General features: G+C 38.3%; 1 protein-coding gene across 1 annotated transcript in view; it reads left to right on the plus strand.

The window, feature by feature from the left end:
• ANKLE2 (ankyrin repeat and LEM domain containing 2) overlaps nt 1-21,910 on the plus strand; it is a 42,269-nt gene that overhangs the window by 13,708 nt on the left and 6,651 nt on the right. The window contains exons 2-12 of the mRNA XM_072600813.1: nt 1,277-1,756; nt 4,464-4,658; nt 5,246-5,439; nt 5,611-5,799; nt 7,742-7,864; nt 9,766-9,832; nt 11,741-11,919; nt 12,493-12,599; nt 17,536-17,729; nt 19,753-20,533; nt 21,351-21,482. Of these exons, the coding sequence (XP_072456914.1) occupies nt 1,277-1,756; nt 4,464-4,658; nt 5,246-5,439; nt 5,611-5,799; nt 7,742-7,864; nt 9,766-9,832; nt 11,741-11,919; nt 12,493-12,599; nt 17,536-17,729; nt 19,753-20,533; nt 21,351-21,482 (2,641 nt within the window). The remainder of the gene's footprint in view (nt 1-1,276; nt 1,757-4,463; nt 4,659-5,245; nt 5,440-5,610; nt 5,800-7,741; nt 7,865-9,765; nt 9,833-11,740; nt 11,920-12,492; nt 12,600-17,535; nt 17,730-19,752; nt 20,534-21,350; nt 21,483-21,910) is intronic.

A 21,910-nucleotide genomic window follows, 5' to 3' on the forward strand; every position in this document is an offset into this window, starting at 1 on the left:
CATAGTAGGTGTCTAATAAATGTTTATTGATTGGTTGATTGATAAGTAACTTATAGTCTTAAAGGCTTGCCTGAGAATATTGAGAAGTTAAGTGACTCATCCATGGTCACACTGCTGGTAGTTATCAGAGAGAGAACTTTAGTTCCAGGTCCTCCTGACTCTTAAAGCTATCCTTTCCATTGTTGCCTTTCATCTTAAAATAAAAATACTGTATTGAAGGTCACTCTTCAGGAAACTTGGGAAAACCTTTGTTGTATTAAGCAACTATGGTGGCTTTGTGTAGTTTTATTTTGTGATAAAGAGTTTCAATGGTCTTTACACAACTGAGAGTAAAGTTATCTGGTTTTTAATCTCGGATTTGGCCAGTGACAACTTCTATGAGTGTGTTTTCTAATCTATAAAATGATGGAGCAAGACTCAATAATCTTTGTGTCCTTTCCAACTTTCAAGTCTGTAAATCTGTGCCATATAGCAGACACTCAGTGATCATTGAAGAAGTGAATGAAACTGAACATAGCTTAAATTTTATATGCCTAATATTTGAACCAACACTTTCATATATGGACATATTTTAAGAAAGGATATATACATACATATTATACGCACGCACACAATATTTAATTTTTTTCCAATTACATGTAAAAATAGTTTTCAACCTTCACTTTTAGAAGATTTTGAGTTCCAGATTTTTTTCTCTCCCTTCCCTTCTTCCCTCCCCAAGATGGCTTGCAATCTGATATAGGTTATACAAGTATAATCATATTAAACATATTTCCACATTAGTCATGTTGTGAAAGAAGAATCAGAACAAAAGAGGAAGAAAACCATGAAAAAGGAAAAAAAAAGAGAGAAAATAGTGTGCTTCGCTCTGCATTCAGATTCCATAGTTCTTTTTCTGGATGTGAATAGCATTTTCTATCACAAATCTTTTGGAATTGTCTTAGATCCTTGTATCGCAAAGAAAAGGTAAGTCTGTCATAGTTGGTCATTGCGCTATGTTGCTGTTACTGTGTACAATGTTCTCCTGGTTCTGCTCACTTCACTCAGCATCAGTTCAAGTAAGTCTTTCCAGGTTAGAAAGAAAATATCTTAAAGTTATAACTTGTCTTGATAATAGATAAAAGGAATCATAATCAATTTACTGATTACTACTTCATGTAGCAATACCTGATGGTAGCAAATATGTCAGTAGCATTTCAAAATAATAAAACATGACAATCGGCAAACAAAAAGGGCACATTTTTAACTTGTGTAATTTTTGTAATTTTATCCTTAGGTAAACTATCAATGGATATTATTTTGGCCAGATTGAAAGATCTGAATCCAGATGATCTTAGAAAAGAAATTGTCAAAGCAGGACTCAAATGTGGGCCTATTACATCAACAACAAGATTCATTTTTGAAAAAAAACTGGCTCAGGCTTTGCTGGAACAGCAAGGAGGAGCTGAAGAAGTTGTTTTATCCCCTCCAGATCAAGCTTCAGAAAATGTTGCTATTAATCAAACAATAAAACAGACTTTGAAATCTTCTGTGCTCAACCCGGCAAAGTATACCAGTTTATCTGAAGAGAGAGATTTTGGTTATAATATGGGTTTGAATCCTCCAGAAGAGGATGCTTTAATTCATAAGACCTGTTGTGTGCCGCTCGGTGGAATGGCTGACACTGATTCACAGAAAGATATCTCATTACCACCCAAAGATCCTCCTCTGTACTATGGAGTATGTCCAGTTTATGATGACGTTCTAGCAAGAAATGGTAATTTTAAAGTATTTCTGTTTCATTAACCAAAATAACCTTTTCCTTTTATAGGATTTTTTGATGTGTGGTTTCCTCTTGAGTTACTTTTATTTTCCTAGAAGTACAGTGCTATAGAGTGGATAAATGATTAGTAAAAGATTATTGAAAAGATAAAATAGGAAATCTAGATTTTGTTTTAAGATAAATCAATGTATAATGTATCTGTTATTTCAGCATTTTACAATGATAACTGTTTTCTATCACAATTGAATATTAGTTGATGGGAGTAAAATTTGGTACAGAATTAAACTAATCATTTATGACAAGATAAATAACTTGATTGCATTAGGAAATACTTTGAAACCCCATGTGGTTCTTTCTCCAATAAACTTTGACCTTAAAATTGGGTTACTTGAAAGACCACCCAAGAAAGAATACAGGAAAATCTCTTTGTAATCAACTCTTTGAGAAATCATAGTTATTTTGTTGAGAAGTTTTGCCATGGGTTCACCGTACAGATGATGCAGCTGATGACTGGCCTCTGAGGGCAGCATGGACCAGTGGAAAGAAGGCTGAAAGCTTAGACCTGGCTCTGCTGCCTCTTCCCTGTTGCACCTCTTGGGCAGGTCCTCATTGCTTCATCTGGTTAGATCAGATGGCCTTGAAGGACCTTGCCAGTCCCAAGTCTGTGGGCCTACAAGTTCTCTTACTCCCATGTTCAAAACACTTAACAGATTATGAGAAGGAAGAGAGGTATAAGAACACCTTTATCCCTGCTCCTTTCCTCCATTAAGCTCCGAGGTCTTTTTTGGATCATGTTTTGCCAGGTGGGCTAGGTGATTTTTCTGGGAATGTTCAAAATGGGAAGGCATGACTGATTAAGAGGAAAAGAAAGGGACTATTTCTCACTCCGCCCCAATGACACAACACATTTTTACTGTAAAAAATAGTACAATGCCTGTCATATAGAAAGTACTTACTTGCCTATTGATTGTTAACACCAGCAAACAAGGGATATTTCTAAAAATAATTAAAGATGACTTTTTTGGAAGAGCCTGGAGGAAACATTAGTTTGTACTATATCTTCTTAGAAAAATTGACATGTAGCCAAATTAACACTGTTATATAATGCACCAGCTATTGGATTATGTACCACATTTTATTATAGACAACTTTGTAATGGTATTCACTATGAGGTCTTTCTCTCCAACGTTTGGATTCACCTCTTCTTTCCATACTCATTGCCACCACCTTAGGCCTAATCTTTCTAATAAACTGTCATCATATTCCCCTGCTCACAAATCTGCAATTGTTTTCCTCAACTTCAGACTTCTTTGTCTAGCTTCTAAGGCCCTCTGTAACCAGATTTCTGTCTTATGTGTGCCCATGTTTATTTCCTACTTTCCCCAGTATATGTCCTTTGTTCCCATCAAGTTCAGCTCCAAATACACTATTTATTTCCACTTCAGGTTTTTTTTTTAATAATATTTAATTTTTCCCTAAATACTTGTAAAAACAATTTTTACCATTCATTTTTTTAAAATTTAGAGTTCCAAATTCTCTTCCTCTCATCCTCTCCCCCCTCCCTGAGATGATAAGCAATTCTATATGGGTTATACATGTGCAGTCACGCAAAACATTTCCATATTAGTCATGTTGTAAAAGAAAACACAGGCCCAAAAAAGTGGGGAAAAAGATAAAGAATCCACTTTTTAAATTTTCATTAATATTGTTCCTACTGTTTGGAGCTTGTTCCCCAACCCCATTTTTCAAGCCCCTCCAGCCCAGGTTCTACTGCCTCTACTCCATCTATTTCTGCTACCCTACTTCATCTCATTTCTTTCAACTACCCTGATGTCTTCCTTCACTCTCCCCACCTTTTCAAAGAATAGCTCTGTAGTGCTTACTATCATCCATGTAATCATATATATTCTGAGAACTAAGGCAGTAGGATAAAAGGCCTTAGTTTTACCAGAGATGGGATCAGATGGCTAGATTTTACAGTCTTAACCATCATACATTTCATTTTAGGACTAAATACTAAGATATATTTATAATATTGATAAATAGTAATGGTATTCATTATAAATCTCTTCTCTAAAATACCTTTGAATTCACCCCTTCTTTTCATCCAAGTTGGCAGTATGTGGATGAAAAGAAGGGGTGAATCCAACTTGGACCAAGTCCTTCTCATTAACACCTTCTCCTGAAAGCGAAACCATTCTGTGTAGGTAGAGTAGGTATAGGTATATTCTGTACCTATGAAACCAAAACAAATAGCAGGGCCTTTTTCTAGGTCTGTGATGAAGTAAAATATGTGACCTAATGCCACTGTGGATCTTCTAAGAATCAAGGCAGTGGGACCATAAGTAGGATTGAAGAGTCACAGGTCTTGAATTACATGGGATCGTTACCTGAGAGTTAATGGGGATCTCAGTCATTATCTTGTCTGGTTTTTTTCATTTTGCAGAGAAGGAACTGAGACCTAGAGACGTTCAGTTTCTTGCCCAAGATCTCAGAAGTAGCAAGTAGCTAAGGTTTCTTTTTGTGGTTGGTATTTTGTTTTATCTAGGGCCTTTTTTCTTGCCTAGGAAAACATGAAATTTTAGAGGAAAACCAAGAGGCTAATTTTAAGATAAATTTTGTTTAAAACTAAGAGCGCTAAGAGTGAATTAAGTTGCTGGATTGTGGTGTTTCCTATTAAAGTTGATGCTTTCTTATCTAGAAAGCATTCATGTTTATGAGGACAAGAAGGAAGCTTTGCAAGCTGTCAAAATGATCAAAGGGGCTCGATTTAAAGCTTTCTCAAACAGAGAAGATGCTGAGAAGTTTGCTAAAGGAATCTGTGATTATTTTCCATCGCCAAGCAAAACTTGCTTTCCTCTCTCTCCAGTGAAAACAGGACCATTTTTAAATCAAGGTGAGTAAAACCTGTGCTCTTTGTCTTTTTAAAATCCTGGCTTTAACTCAGAAATATTTGGGATCCTCTTTCTTGGAATATTGAAATGATTTTCCATATCTCAGTAAGTAGGTGTCCTGATCAACAGCCATATTCCTTGGGGCTAAGCCAGGTAGTTTCTAATCCTAAGGGCTGTAGTGGGAAGGTCATTGAGGTTCTGTAGTCCTAGCTGGAGCCACCCATTCCCCAGTAATCTGATTGCCCTGATCATAAAAGGAGAACCATTTCCATTCTTCTACTCCTCCAGACTTGTTGTATGACCCTATTGGAGAAGTGGCCCCCATCCCTTTATCTACATGTCATCTGCTGCCATGAGCGGGGCCCATTGTGGAGTGGGCAGCAGGGGCTGAGAGGACTGGTCTGAAGGGTGGCTTCTACCATGAGACAGACCAAGTGTATATGGAAACATTTTATGTCATGGCCAGCTTGCACACAGAGAGGAAACAGTGGTTAGTTGTCAATATTTATGATGGAATTTCCTCCCCAAATTGAAAATTAAACTTAAGAGAACCTTTTGGAACACTCTGAATTTTGCCTTTTGATGACAGATGGCTCATGCTCACCTGAGTCAGAATCAGTTAACAAAGAGCGAGCAAACAGTTTTAAAAGTCCTCGTACACGAGATCTGACTGCCAGACTCCGAAAAGCTGTGGAGAAGGGAGATGAAGCTATGTTTTCAGAACTTATCTGGAATAATCCACGCTATCTAATTGGTTCTGGGGACAACCCAACAGTAGTGCAGGTGAGCCTGTTTGCATCATGGATATCATCAAATAAACCATTACCACACTGAATATAAAAGTGATTCCTTTTTGGGGACCATTTTCAGTAATGAAAATTGATGTGTTTACACTGAAATGAGGGGTAGTTGTTTTAAGTTTCAGATGACATATAATGTGCAGTTTTGTTTCAGGAAGGATGTAGGTACAATGTCATGCATGTGGCCACCAAAGAGAATCAGGCTCGTATCTGCCAATTGATTTTAGACACTTTGGAAAATCCTGAATTTATGCGACTTATGTACCCGGATGATGATGAAGTCATGTTGCAGAAGCGTATTCGCTATATTGTTGACCTTTATCTTAACACTCCTGATAAGACGGTGAGTTGGCCCCTTTTTGTTGTCTTTTATAAGATAAAACCTAGTCTTCTTGTCTAGAACAGAACTTCTTCAACTTTTCCCACCAGCAACCCCTTCAGCGCTTCTTAAACCTGTGTGGGGTCGGGACCCATAGTTTATATAGGAAAACATTGAGTGCCCATTAGCGATTGTTAGCCATTTGTTCTGTGCCTGCTCTATTTCCCCATACTGTGAGGTGGGTTTTTTATTGTTTTTAATAATTTTTTAATTAATTTATTTGTTTTCAGTTTTCAACAATCACTTCCATAAGTCTTAAATTTTCTGCCTCTCCCTCTCCCCCCTCCACCTGAGGCCGCATGCAATCCTATATGGGTTCTACACATACATTCTTATTAAACACATTTTTCACTTGAGTCATATTTTATAGAAGAATTAAAATGAGTGGGAGAAACGGTGAGAAAAAACAAAAGAAAACATAACACAGGAGAAAATAATCTGCTTCATTCTGCATTCTGATTCCATCTGGATGTGGATGGCATTTTGCCTACAGAGTCCTTTGGGAATGTTTTAGGTCCTTGCATTGCAGTGAAGGTCTAAGTCTATCAGAAACAGTACTCGCACACTATGGCTGTTACTGTGTACAATGCTCTCCTGGTTCCGCTCATTTTACTCAGCATCAGTTAATATAAGTCTGTCCTGGCTTTTCTAAAGTCCTCCTATTCATTGTTTCTTATAGCACAATAGTATTCCATTACATTCGTATACCATAAGTTGTTCAGCTATTCCCCAGTTGATGGGCATCCCCTCGATTTCCAGTTCTTGGCCACCACAGAGAACTATTGTAAATGTTTTTGTACATGCAGGACCCATTCCCATGTTTATGATCTCTGGGATATGGTCCTAGAAGCAATATTGCTGGGTCAAAGGGTATGCACATTTTTGTAGCCCGTTGGGCATAGTTCCAAATTGCTCTCCAGAATGGTTGGATCAGCTCACAGGTCCACCAGCAATGAATTAGCGTTCCACCTCTCCAACATTTATCATCTTCCTATTCTGTCATGTTTACCAATCTGATAGGTATGATGTGGTACCTCAGAGTTGTTTTGATTTGCATCTCTCTAATCAATAGTGATTTAGAGCATTTTTTTCATATGATGATAGATAGCTTTAGTTTCTTCCTCTGAAAACTGTGAGGTGTTTGATGAACAAGATAAGATATAATCTCTGTCCTTAAGGATTTTTATAGCACAGATGAGGAGACAGGCCACATACACATGGAAAGGTAACTGATAAGTACCAGATGAATGGGGAGCTTAGTGTAAGGGAGGTCCCTTGTGAAGGAGGTCTTTAGGAACATATTACTTCATTCTTCATTATAAGACTTCTAAATGAATGGAAAGGTCAGGGCCTTACTCAAATAAAGCTTTCAGTGTAATATAACTTTCCCCCACAAAACCTCCCCGCAGGAGCAGCAGCTTCCCTTTTGAAACCGCAGGGCTTATTCCCCACACAGTTTGTTTTCATTTCCGTTAGTTTCAGCATAGGGACAGGTTATTAAAACTTATGCTTGCTTTGGGATAATATAAAAAATTTCCAGTCTGAAGTTTTCAGGTAAAGTGCTGGATAACCATTGTTCTCTTAAAGGTGGAAGGATTATTAGCAGGAAAAGAGCCATACTGCCAGAAATTTTTGCAGAATTTTAGACTGCTAAATTATATCCTATCTTTACAATTATCCATCAGTAAGTAAACTTTGTTTCTTGGATTCACACAGTACTTTAGTTTCCTCAATTGATCAGCTAATGTTTGTTGAGTAACTGTTATGGTAAATTGCCATGGTGGGGGGAGGGTGTACATGTGTTTTATGGCATTTTAACATTATGTTATTTTATTCTTACAGCAACTCTGTGAGGCAGTTAATACCTAAGTGGATATGCTAAAGTGTGTCTTTGCCTTTATTTTAGGGAAATGATACTCCTTTGCATTTTGCTTGCAAATTTGGTAACGCAGATGTGGTCAATGTACTTTCTTCACACCCTGGTATTATAAAAAATCCTAGAAACAAATATTTACAAACTCCTGAAGATGTAAGTCAACCCTTAAATTTATTAACCAGTTGCAATATTTTGTATTTGTGAACCTGACCATGCATTGTTTTTGGTATGTGAAACTTTTGCTCATTGGTCCAGTAGGACATACAGTGGGCATTTTCCATTCTTGGTAATTGATGGCACTGAGGTGCCCATATTCTTATCATATGAGGTTCTACAAACATTTATGAAGCTCCTCGTTGGTTCAGGTGCTTATCAAGGTGATGGATATGGGTATAGAAACAAAAGCACCCTCTTCCCTCTGTCATTCAGTCAGTAGGCATTTATTAAGTGCCTACTCTGTGCCAGGCACTGGGCCAAGCCCTAGGGATGCAAAGAAGTGGAAAAAACAGTCCCTTCTCTCAAGGAGCTCACTCTGTAATGGGGGTGATAACAAGCAAGCAACTTACACAAACAATATATATACAGATACAAATTGTGGGTAATATATGTATATGAGGAATGGCTCATGCTATTTTGCATCTACAGCCCTCCTTGGTTTCATCTCCATGGGACAACATGCCCCTTCCAGGATGAGCTCATCACTTCTAAACTTTAACACCATGCTGCTAAGTCTACCCATCCCTCAGCCATTTTTCCCCTCTGATTGGAGGGTTAGAGGAGGAGGACCAAAATCCTCCTGATGCCTTTCTTTATGAAGGGCAGAAACTGGACTCACCCCTTACTCCACTTTGCATCTGCTGTTCTGCCTGATTTTGATTCTAGGGAACAAGATAGCTCCTCCTGTGTCTCTTCCCCCTCCCCCAGATGGCTCCAGAGGAGAAAGTGAGGCTGGTGACTTTGCACTGTCCTCTCTCACTGAAATCCAATTTACTTGCATGCCATGGCATCACCTTCTTGATGTCATGGTCCTCTTCAGGAAGGAAGGACCAATAACATCTAGTATCTGAGCATTCTTTTTGAAAGGAAATATTTATTCTGTAAGGGCATGAGACTTCTGTCATGTGAAAGTCTTGGCCAGAGTGAAAGAGGAAGAAAGCAGCCCGATTGCCTTTGGGAAATTGCAGTTTCTTTGGTGACCTTTTCTCCCAGAACCAAAGAACCCTTTTTGAATAGCAGTATTTTGCCAATATTGATGTATGGCCGCATGACAGGGAACACAATAGTCTCCAAAGCCTGGACAACAAATGTCATATGGAGGGCAATAGGGTAGAAAGGTGGGGACCAGCTGCCCCGCAGAACTGACTAGAGTAAAAAAGTACCCAAGAAATGTGACTGGAAACTGGATTGGTCACGTGGTGAGGATGGTATGTGCAGTCCAAGCAGTCCACCTGTGTCTTCATGGGGTCAGGAGAAAGAGAAGAAAACCCCTCACATGTTGGTGTCACCCTCTGGGAGACCTGTGTGTGCACAGATTTGGACTCAGTTCTTTGTCACTCCAAGTTCAGTGCTTTACGCCTTTATACCTTGTGCCACCCAGGCTGCTGCAGGAAGACCTAAGTTCAAATCTCACCTCAGACACTTCCTAGTGTGACCTTGGGCAAATCACTTCACTGCTGTATTCCTCAATTTCCTCCTTTGTATAATGGAGGTAAAATAGCACTTGGGTCCGAGGGTTATTGTGAAGATCAAGTGAGAGAAACTTTTTGTAAAGAGCTATGTAAACTCTGGTGGTGCTAAAAGATGTAGGAGGGAGTCTGTCCGTATTGTGTGAGGATGTGAGAAGGAAAACGAGTAAAGGTTTGAGGAAAAGAGATGGGATTTGATCTGGGTCCAAAAGATTGATTTAAGATATCATACTTAGGGAAGATAGGATCTATTAACAAAATACACCACCAAAATCATTGATCTTTTTTTCTTTCCATAGCAATCTCATGGTCCAAAAATAAAAAATCAACAAAGTTTAAGATATTGTTTATTTCTTTTGCTTTCAACAGGTAATTTGTGAAAGAAGTAAAAATAAATCTGCAGAACTGAAGGAACGAATCAGAGAATATTTAAAAGGTAGGTACTTGAAACTTGGAGTTGAAATAAGAGTGTTTGAAGAAACTTCTATCAAGACCCCTGCTTTCAAGCAGGTGAATGCCACAGACAGCTTTTAGAGCTAGAAGGAGCTTTAGAGATGATCTATTGTAACCAGTTTGCAGGTGGTGAAACTGACTCCTCAAGAAGTTAAGCCCCCCCAAAGTCACCACCTCATCATTGCTGCCTAGTCTGCTATTCCGCTATGACTACATGATTCCAGACAGACTGTGGAGAGGTAAGACAGGAAGTCATCTGCACAGGAAGTAGTGTTGGGGGGTAAGATGGGATCACCCAAGGGAAAAAGTGCAGAGGAAGAATGTCACCAGAGACTACTTTAGAGGTCTCTTGCCCTGAAAGGGAAGATTGTTGGGTTATGGGGAATCATGAACGAAGAGCATGAGAGACATTGGCATGCCCTAAGGGAATCCAGGGGAAGAAAACATATAAGGAAGGAGGTATACTATGCAGCACAGAAGTGAAATATGATGAGTACTGAAAAAAGGACCACTAGATTTGATGAAGGTCATTAGTGATCTCTGCCTCTGTTTCTTCAACTGTAGAATGGGAATAATAATAGCATCTTACCCTCCCAGGGTAGTTGTGAGGATCAGATGAGAAAATATTTGTAAAGTGCTTAGCCCAGCTCCTGACACATAGTAGATGCTTAATAAATGTTTACTGACCAACTGACTTACTCAGGGTCATACAGCTAGTAAATACTTAAAGCAAGATTTGAACTTGGATCCTTCTAATTCCACATCTAGAACTTTAGCTACCTAGCTCCCTAGATAGGAGTTTACTGATGCAAATTGCTCCTCTTCCACATCTCATTAAGTGGTTTTATGAATTAGTTGTGTTTAGAATGTAAACACTTAGTGGCATGGTGATAAGCATCTCTGGTCTTGGTCTTAGAGAAGTCATCATATACTGACCTGTTGCTGGGTCCATACTTGAAACCCTTCCAGCTTGATAGCACTTATCCCAGGGCTGACACTACACTGACTTGCCCTTCTAGAATTAAGGCTCACCTCAGTGGCCTGAGAAGTCAGCAGAAGACAGCTTTGGGGGAGAGTCAGTAAGAGGATCCCTCCTTCCCTCCCTCAAAAAGAAAAAAAAAAAGATAGGGGCTATACAGCCTTTATTTAAGATTGTTTTGTATTCCTGATGCCTTAGTAGTAACTCTGTTTTTTCTTGAGTACCTTCCTGTTCCTTAAATAATACCTAGCTAGACAGCCCTTTTTACAGATGAACTTTCACCCTGGAGTCTAAGTGGGCCCAAGTCCTAATTCAGACTTGGGAGGTGTTTTGGAATAGCAGGAGTCCAGTACAGGGAAATGTATATCTCAACGCACATCAGAAAAGCGAACCAGCTTATTGAGGGGAGATATGAAATTAAGGCAATCAGGAAAATGGATGCAAGTAGGTTCACTGGGCTTCCAGGTAGAGTTGAGGCCCCTGCGGGGACCCCAGGGGGAATGGAACACCTTTTTTCCTATGCCAGTCAAATCTGGTGGGTTTTTATAGGGTTCTTAACTGAGTCTAGCAGGATCAGATATTGGGGGAAGGAAATGAGGAGCCTGGACCTGGGGACTCATGCTGATTCATCTAGTTGAGAGAGGGAAGATAAAAGAACAAAAAAAAATACAAAAAAACTCCAACTGAAAGGGAACAACAAATATGATTTTAATTCTCTTTGTAATTGCTTTTTCATTAGTCATGAGATCATGGAGATGTTTTGAATCAAGTAGTTTTTATCATGGAAAAACATTTGTTAGATTATATTCATTGCTTATCATTATACTCATGGATGAAAGCTTGAACTAATCAGAAAAATAGTATGACATTGTATCCTGAGTTTTAAGTGAAAATGCACTATTTTTTCTGCAGGTCACTATTATGTGCCACTCTTGAGGGCAGAAGACAATTCCTCTCCTGTGATTGGTGACATATGGACTTCAGAACAGACAGATGGGCGTCCTCACATATTAACACCCCGATTTGGGAGCAGCCCAAAAGATCCTGTTTTGAGTGTGAGAGCTTTTGCAGGGCCATTAAGCCCATCCAAGGTGGGTGATCATGGAAGCATCTTAAATTAGAGCTTTGCTTCTAGAGACCAAGCTTGTATTTTTTAACTGAGTTACTAGTTTTATATCCAGAGGTAGAGATGCTGATCCCATGAGAAGCTCTAAAATTTTCTGAATTGTGAGTAAAAGTAATGATGTCATCCCTCTATTTAAGCAGCCAATAGGAGAATTATATTGGGCCACTGGAAATATTTTACTTGTTCCTCTAGGAATGAATCACTTGATTGCTGTGTATTTCTTTCTCAAGGGCAGATGGATACTTAGGTGACTTGACTAGGATAATTGTGAGGTTAAAAATTCAGAAAGAGTCCCTGCCCAGTTAGATCAGGGCCATCATTTGTAACTGCTCTTCAGAACAACAAGTGCCTCCGTAGGGTTGTAGGTTCTCTCTGGTCAAGGGGATTCATCATATCCATGTTTGGAGCCTGGAATTTTTTATTGTAAGGAAATTGGTAAATTTTCCCATCCCTACTGAAGCCATAACATTTTCTGTGGAAAACAGTCTGAAGTCAGCAGATAATGTTTATCATAATACTTGAATTTTTCTCTTTTTAGGCAGAAGATTTTCGTAGACTTTGGAAGACTCCACCTCGAGAGAGAGCTGACTTCTTTCATAATGTCAGGAAATCTGATCCAGAAAGAGGTGTCGAGAGAGTAGGAAGGTATACAGGAGGCTGTGCTAAAATAATTAAATGCAAAAATTGAACAGTAATGTTGATTAATGAGTTGGAGCATTTTTTAATTTTAGCAAAAATTATTACAGTTGGGTTAATATAATTGGTCATCTGAAGAATTTTGCTTTTCATACTGTGATAAAATTTTCAGTTATCTTTTTCCTGTTTTGTAGTTGCATAATAATGATGGAGGTTTTTGTTGCTATTCAGTTACATCCCACTCGTTGTGACCCTATTTGGGGATTTTTGGCTAAGATACTGGAGTGGTTTGCTATTTCTTTCTCCAGCTCATTTTATAGATGAGGAGACTGAGTTAAGTGACTTGCCCAGGGTCACACAGCTAGTAAGTGTCTGAAGCCAGATTACAACTCAAGAGGATGAGTCTTCCTGACTCCAGATCTGGCACTCTATCCACTGTACCACACAACTGCCTTGTTGGAAGTTAAGAAGCCTTAAGAATATATTACAATTGAATGTGTGTTCAATTTTGTTGAAAAAATTTTATTTTCTTTTTAAATATTAAATTGTGTCTGCCAGTGCAGAGCATCACTCATGACTTTTCCTAATTCTCATAGAGGATCCACTTCATGTGCTAGAGGTCTGCCTCTGGTTCTTTTCCTGTCTTGGAGGGGGTACCCCTGTATTACTTGGGGTATTTCCTGTGTTGTTGTTCCTTTTTGTTACATGGCCAGCCTACCTCTTTTTTTGTTCAGACACACACTAGGCAATATTTCATGAGAGTTCTGAGGTCTTTCTGTTTCTAAGGCCATAGACTGATGAAGGTGCCAGCGTTCATTGGTAGAAACTCTTTGCTCATTGGACCACACCAATAAAATCTCAAAAGAAAATAGATTACCATGAAAGTCATGACAAATCCTTCTGCTCCATGCTATATCTTTTAAGTGTCATCAGAGTTCTGGAATCATTAGGTTGATTCTCATGCCAATCATCCTGGAAGATTATTTTCTCAACTGGCCATTGCTGTTTATGAGATAGTACTGCTCAGGCTCCATTCCTCCTCTTTCTTAATGTTTTGTAAGTGGGCTTGTACTCTTAAGGATGCTGTATTTACTGATTAAAGGTGTTATGGACTCTTGGCCTTGAATTGTAGAGTATTTCCTTTTTTTTTAATATTTTTATTCATCTTATTTTTCGTATCATTATAAAGACAAAAAAAGCAGAAAAGTTAGCAAAATTGGTCAGTGCATTGAAAAAGTCTGAAAATATGTGTAAAATGTCCTATACTCCCATCTCTGCAGAGAAATCCGCACATCTCATATCTCTTTTTTGAGCCATGATAATTCTTTGTGATTTTACATTTACTTTTGATTTCTTTGGTATTTTTTTTTTCCATTTTCATTGTTGTGGTCATTGCATATGTCGTTTTCTTGGCTCTGCTTACTTCATTCTGCATCAGTTTGTATAGCTCTTTTCATGCTTCTCTGTATTCAAAGCATTCATTCTTGATTTTTTTCACATTCATTCTTTCTTAAAGCACAGTAATATTCCATTGTATTTGTCTACCACAGTTTACTTAGCCATATCCTATTCAATAGGTTTACATTTTGATTCCAATTCTTTGATGTCACAGAAAATTCTACTAAAAATATTTTAGAGGATATGGAGACTTCCTTATCACTGGTTTCCTTGGTGGTAGTGGAGTCTGTGGGACAAAAGGTGGGACATTTTAGTCACATTACTTGCATAATTCCAGATTGCTTTCTAGTATGATTATATGGATTCACAGCTCTACCACCAGTGCACCACTGCGCTATCTTCTGACAGCCTGTTCAACATCAGTTATTCCCATCTCTTTGCTAGTTTGTGGGGTATGAGGCAAAACCTCATGATTTTGATTTGCATTTCTTTTTAGTAATTTGTAACATTCTTTCCTATGATTTTTTTGTAGTTTGTGATTCTTTTTATCTATTTCCCATTTTTTGGAGTTGACTGAAGCAACTTCAGTTTGACCTTTTTCATCTCGTTCTGTATCTTCTCATTGATATATTTTATTCTATTTGATATTTCCTTTGACAGTTGCCTTACCTAGTTAATTAGTCAGTAATCTCACTGCTTATGGAAAATTGACTGTGCAATAAGGTCATTTCATTAAAATATAATCAGTTTTTATTATGTAGGTCAGTGCTTACTTCTTACTCTCTTCTTGAAAACCTTTATGTCTGGATCTCAAACCACCTTTTCCCCCATAGTTTTTGCTGTCGTCTCCTTTTGTAATAAAATCACCTTTTAGAAATTTGCCCTTACTTTTATCCTGGGCAATGAATGTTGGCACTAGGGTGATCTCTGCTTCTCATCATGATGAGCACTGCCAGTTAAGATGACCAGGTGTCTCAGGATTTTTTTTTCTTTTTTTGCATTTTTGGGTACTCAGTGAAACCACCTCTGCCAGTTCCATTATTCACCACTCTATCTGTGGAGCTATCATTTAACCGCAATTTAAACATTTCTCCTTATTGTAACAGTGATCGCTTAGTTGTTGCATTAATGAACTTTTTTCAGTATTTATGCTTCTTGACCTCTCTGCAGTCTTATCAATTATTCTTAGCAATTATCCCCTTCTGCTGGATGCTCTCTCTAGATTTTTGTGATAATACTCCCTCCCAGTTCTATTTCTGTCTCTTTTGCTGAGTCTTTCTCCAGGTCATGTCCTATCTCCCAAGGTTCTGTCCTTGCTTGTCTTTTTCCGTCATGCTATCATGATTGGTGATCAACTTCCATGGAGTTTAATTATCACCTCAGATCTATAGATCTAGTTCCAGGCTGTCTTCTGAACTCTAGTTTCCCAATACCAGCTGATCATTGGACATCTTTGAGTAGATGGCCTGTAGGCATCTCAAACTCGGTGCGTACAAATCAGAACTCATTACCTTATCCCCTGAGCCTCTGCTCTTTCAAACCTTCCTGTTACTTCTACCAGACTTAAAACCTCCATGTCATCCTTGCACTCACTTCATGTCTCTAATGTCATATTTATCTCCACATCTCTCCTACAGGTCAAGTTCTCTCCTCAGACACTGACACTGTCTTCATGAAGTCCCTTATCACCTCAGGCCTGGACAGTTGCCACTTGGTCTCCTTGTCTTGATTTCTCCCCTCTCTAATCAATCCTCTGCTCAGCCATCTTTGTAAAGGGCATGTCTGACCTGCGCAGGAACTTCCAGGGTCAAATGTAAACTCCTCATTGGCTTTTACAACTCTTTACAACTTGCTTCTTTCCTGCATTTCTAGACCTCTTATACTTTACTGCCCTCTGTGCAGTCTGTGATTTAGTCTTTCCGGCTTACTCTTTGTTCCTTACACACAACACTATTCCTGATTCTGTGCATTTTCACTGACTAGCTCCCATGCCTGTAATGCTTTCCCTCTTGATCTCTTAAGCCATAGCTTTTCTGGTGTCCTTCAAGAGTCAGCTCAAATCCCACCTTCTGCAAAAGGCCACTCCTAACCTAGCAGCCCTCCCCGCTTTGTCATACACACTTTCCCTCCCTCTTTGTCTCCCTACCCCACTTCTTTCTCTCTCTCTCTCTCTCCCTCTCCCTCTCCCTACCCCCCCAGTCTCCCTCATCCTTTCCTTCCCCGTACTCTATGCATCTTGTATATACCTGGTTATTTACTTGTTGTCCACTCCACTCAAACGTGAACTTCTTGATGACAGGGACCGTGTTTTTGCCTTTTTTTGTATCCTCAGAACTTAGCGCATACAGTGTGACGTACTCGTAAGCGCTTCATAAATGTGACTGACATAAGTGCCAACCTGGATCTTTTTAATTCTTCTAATATTGTGTCACTTCCCTATTCATTGAACAGAGATTTCACCTTGAGTACAAACTGTTAAATTAATACTTGTTGAAGGTTTAAAAACCATGTTCATTGACTCTTTTGCCTCTCTTCTTCTACTCTGCGGTAAAGTTGAGAGACCTCACAGGACTGATGAATTCCACACTTGGGTTAGTTTCAGTTGAGTTCTTTAGAAGTCTTTCCCACTTATGAATATTGCAGACTTCCACTCTGCTGGCAGGGCTTACTGGAACCCAAGCTCCCCTCAGGGTGTTGATGTCTGTTGGGTCATCTGAGTGACATCCTGGGGCAAGATAATGATTTTGTACACTTTTTCATTCAGTTGGCTCTTCATATACATATATATGGGATGCAAATATTTGGAGCTTGTTGAATTCTTTGAAAGTAAAGAATAACAAAGTTTCAACTTATACACTTAAAAATTCAGTCCCACTGAAAAAGTACATTTTCAGGAACAGGAACAACAATGGAGTTTGCTTATTGGATTGGATTGACAATCCAATGACATGTCAATAACATGTCCATGACAGTCTTGTCAAGCAAAAAGTCCTGAGGCATATTTTCTAAGGGATCAAAGATAACTGATTTGGAGTGATATGCCAAGTCTTTATTTACTTGTGACTATGAAAAGTGCTCAAGGAAAGGTTCAGATTTTCATTTTTCTAACTTATAATGGAATGAAAATCACATTTTTTTTAAAAAAAGATTTCATATATAGTAAAAATAGTAGCCTCACACTGCTTTGTATAACTGGGGGAGGAGTTCCTTTATTTAACATTTTTCACTATTTATCTTTTTAACCAAAAACCTTTTCCTTTGATTATTTTGTTCAGGAATTTTCTCCACTGATTTATGGAATTCTTTACTTGTTTATCTCAATTTGTTCCTCTGCTACACTTGGATGAAAAGAGACTCTATAAATGTAAAGTATAAATACTTGGAGTTCAGGTTAAGGATAAAATAAAATTATTACCAGGGCTTGAAAAATTGTTTTGCTATTTTTCTTCATTGCATTGAATTGAGGTTACTTGTTCAGTCAGTGTATGCCTCTTGCATTAATTTTTTAAAAGCCTTTTCTGTTTGTGTTTTGTTTTATTTCTTATAGGGAGTTAGCCCATGAGCTGGGATTTCCGTGGGTTGAGTACTGGGAATTTTTGGACTCTTTTGTTGATCTATCTTCCCAGGAGGGCCTACGAAAACTAGAAGAATACCTTGCTCCACTTGAAATGAGCAAAAAAGGCCACCAAGAAACTGGAGAAAATGAGACCTGTAATAGACCTAAAACTTATAATACTTCTGGTAAGAAAACGGATGTCTATGATAAAAAAAATGCTTTCCAGATCTCAGGCTACCAAGGTTACCTGTCAAACATTATGTCTCTGGAATTTCTATCTCTACTAATCATTTTTGGCCTTCTTTTACCCCTGCCACTTGAAAGGTCCAAATTCACTTCATAGGTAACTCTGATATGCCTTAATATATTTTTGTCAGAATCACGATTGTGGTCAAAATAAGGTATGAATCTTCATGTATGACGTGCACTGGCCACAACTAGCAGTACCTCAAACTTTAACCCATAGGGCCAATCTGGGTCAGAATCTACAATATGTGCTTTGCAGATAATTTTTACTCTTTTTTCTTTTTATATATTTATTAAATGTTTTGTGTTTTTGTGTGTTTACTAGTTTGTCCTGTTACCCATGTTCAGGCTCCATTCTATGTGCCCAGGTCTAATGTGTTGTAGAAATTAAAACCATAGTAATGAGGTGGATGTACCTTATTCAACAATTCATAGGAACCTAACAGAGGTTATTTAGTGCCTCCTTCTATTTTATGCAGGAGTCCATTCTGTAATATTTCTGTCATACAGTCTCTTCTTCTTGAGCATTTCTTATGAACAATCTACTCATCATCTCATGAAGAAAACCCATAGAGAGCCAAAATTTCCCTCTGTAACTTTGACCCAGTGGTCTTTGTTCTGTCCTCTTAGAGACATGCCCAATAAGACATCTGTATGATACCCTTCAGCTCTTTGAAGACAATGGTTATGACCCCTTATCTGGAATATTATATAAAAGAGTCGGATTTCCAGGAGGATGGATGGATTTGACATCTTATTTGTTTCCATAGAAGATTACTTCTGTATCCCTTCTAAGCATTTGTCAGGCTTCATATTTATGGATACTGCTTGATTTGTTTGTCGTCTGTGTTCGGATCCTACTCTGTCTGTTTAATTTCTCTTTCATACTTCCCTCACTCCAGGCATACCAAATATCTATCAGTCTAAATTAGATCACAACCAGAAACTTGGAGGAAGAAGGGGTATGAATGAAGGCATTTGAGTTAAGATGCTTCATTTACTTTCTGTAGGAATTGGCTGCCTATGTCACTGAGACAACTGTTTGTAGTGTTCTGCTCTCCTCTCACCATCCCTCTCTCCTTCATATCAATGTCCTTCCTTCTCTCTCTTCCTTTTTTCTTTTTCTTGTCTATTCAGGGCTAAAAAGCTTTTCTACCTGTTCTTAGATGACGTTTTTCACCTGCTGGTTGATCCTGCACTTTAGAAAGTCAGAACATCCTGGAAGTGGAATTTCTGGTCATAGATTCATTATGATAAAATTCTACTTAACCTTGTAACATTGTGTTGTCTGTGTTTAAAAATCAAACCAGCTAAAGTAATGACATGAAAGAGCAATAAGAAAATCCAAACCAAAAAGCTGCTTTTTAAAAGTCACAGTTACAAATTTTAAAACTATTAAATATCTAGAAATAGCCATGCTCAAAAGGTACTTTTTTAATCATGATAGAGAACTGTTAAAAAAAAAAAATAGAATGAACAAACCCAAAGAGGCGGAATTTCTCCCCCACACCTTCCCCATCACATATACACCCATAAAAATGTTGGAGGGAGAAGTGACCTGAAAGAAAGCTGAGACATTGAAATTTTGACATGATGTGGTAGAATTTTTATTACTGCTGACTGACAGCTTTGAAATGCCCAAGGTTCATGATGTGATACTTTATACATTCTGACATCGTGCTGGCTGCTGTGTTTCTAGCAAAGTTCCTTTGAATGAAAATATGTACCAGCCATAGGTTTAATTTGTATTGTTTGCCTTTTATCCAAAACTGCTATTTTAATTTTGATCATGAGGTATTTTACACAGCCAAAGTGTGTATTTGGGAAACAAGTGGCAGAAATTAAAGTTATTTATCACCTAGTTCATATACAGAGACTATATTAATGGAAATTATGATAAAAAAAAATCTAATGGGTATCTGTTATTCACAAGTTTAAAGTGATCCCCTTTGTCTTATACAGGCAGGAGTAAAAAATGCAGCAACTCCATCTCTGTGGGAGCATTTCTAGATGAAGAAGATGACATGAGCCTAGAAGAAATTAAAAACAGACAGAATGCAGCACGGAATAACTGCCAGCCACTTGTTTCTCAAGAGCCTACCATCGGTGCTTTTGGAGACTCACCGTGTGATATTCTGTCCATGGAACACACAGCAAAAGTAATAGACACATCACAGCTCCCTGGCAGACACTGTGAGAAGGGGGGTTCTTCCAACAGAAATGGATTTTGTAGCCCCGCAACTAAAGACCAGATCATGAGCAGGGAAAAGCAGAAGTCACCAAGTGGGGAGGCATGTTTTTTTTCACCTGTCTCCAATTTAATGACAGAATTTGACAAACTAACATTGCAAGACCAAGGAAATAGATTTTTCAAGAAAACAAACCAAGTTATGGCAAAAACTGATGATGAGAGAATTCTGACTTCAGGAATGAATCAAGTCAAAATTTCTAGAGACCAGGTAGATAAGATCAGTGCAAATAAGATAAAGGAAAACAACTCATTAGAAGATGCTCCTATGATGGGCAAGTCTGGAAATGGCAAAATAAGGACAGGAAAAGGAATGTCACCTCAAATGGATAGAATGTTTTTGGACTCCAGTCCTCCAGATGGAGGGTCCCAGCTTGGTGACCAGACTCAATTGCAGTCTGGCTCTTCTCTCTTATCTTCAGAATCTCCTTTTCCAAGACTCTTTTCCAAGATTCCACCTCCAAATGAAAGAGCCAAGAAATTCTTTCTTCAAGGGTATGAATTTAAAGTACTCAGCACATACAGTGAACATCTACATGATCCTTATGCCAAAGCCCTTTCTGGCCATTTACAGCCTTATAGTCTAGTTTGGTTTTGTTTTTTTTCACTTATATTAGTAATAAATTGTATGTTATATTGTATATAAATTAGTAATAAATTTAAGATGTCTTTTCTGTCATCAGGGATACTTTTGCGTGGGCTGTTTTAATGAACAAATCTCTCTTCCTCTTGATTTCCAGTTTATGATGGTACGGTAGCCAGGGAAACAAGCATATATATAATTTTTATAATTCTATAATTTCTAAGTCTTTCATAAGAATTTTGCTTGTGAAGGGAAAGGAGAAAGTTTTAAGCTTATCTTAATCATCCAGTGAGCTTGCACTTTTGTAAAATGTCTAGGGTCCATATAAAATTGCATTTACGGGTCATACTCAAATAAGACTAGCATAGAATATGGCCAGGCTGCAACACCTGATAGATCAACATATGACTTTTGAAGGAAAACATCCACTTGCCAACACTCTTGGCCAGTTTGGTCACCTCTCTTTGGAGTCAAATTAGTCTTGTTGACGTCTGGCCTCCAGTGACCTTGGCTGTAATCCCTTATCAGATGTCTTGGAATGAGCACATCATTGCTTCTTCCTCATGGGAAAAGGCTGTTGGCATGTAGACAGGCACTCTACATGCATATGAATTGTTGGGGAAAAAATGCTAGGTCTAGTACTCTTAGAGTTCATCTAGTTAGAAAAAAATGAGAGATTTTTGGAAATGTTTTTGTTGTTTTTTCCATTCAGTTTATTTTGTATTCTAGGGAAGAGCCAACCAAACTGGACTGGGATGTTTTAGCAGCTATAGAGCACGTTGACATTGACCCTCAGAAATATCCTGCTATCAACAAATGGAAGACTACTGTTCAGTCCTTTTCTGCTTTAGAAAGACAAAGGTATTGACACAAATTTAATGTAAGCATTTGGATTGCAGTTCTTTGTAGTTGCCTGCCTGAATAATGAGCTTTGCATAAAATTGACAACAGGGTATCTAAAGTCTAATTTATAATTGCAGTGCTTGAAATTGTATTCGGTATTCTAAATAGAGACAGCACAGTGCAGTAGACAGTGAGCAAGTTTTAGAGCCAAGAATACCTGTGTGTTAGCCCTTTTCGATGTGGGCTGGTTGTGTGACCCCAGATAATTCATTTCCCTGATCTAAAACTATAGTTGGAAAGAGACAATGCCAGCCTGCATTGGAGAGATATTCCTTGCCTGGGCTCATTCCATCCCAGTTAATATCACCCAACCAGTCCCAAGTCTTATCCTAATATTATGAAAAGTAGTGGTTCTGTAATCTTGCCTTTGCAGCATTAATTGAAGT

This window comes from Notamacropus eugenii, chromosome 4 (genome assembly GCF_028372415.1).
Source record: "Notamacropus eugenii isolate mMacEug1 chromosome 4, mMacEug1.pri_v2, whole genome shotgun sequence".
Lineage (NCBI taxonomy): Eukaryota > Metazoa > Chordata > Mammalia > Diprotodontia > Macropodidae > Notamacropus > Notamacropus eugenii.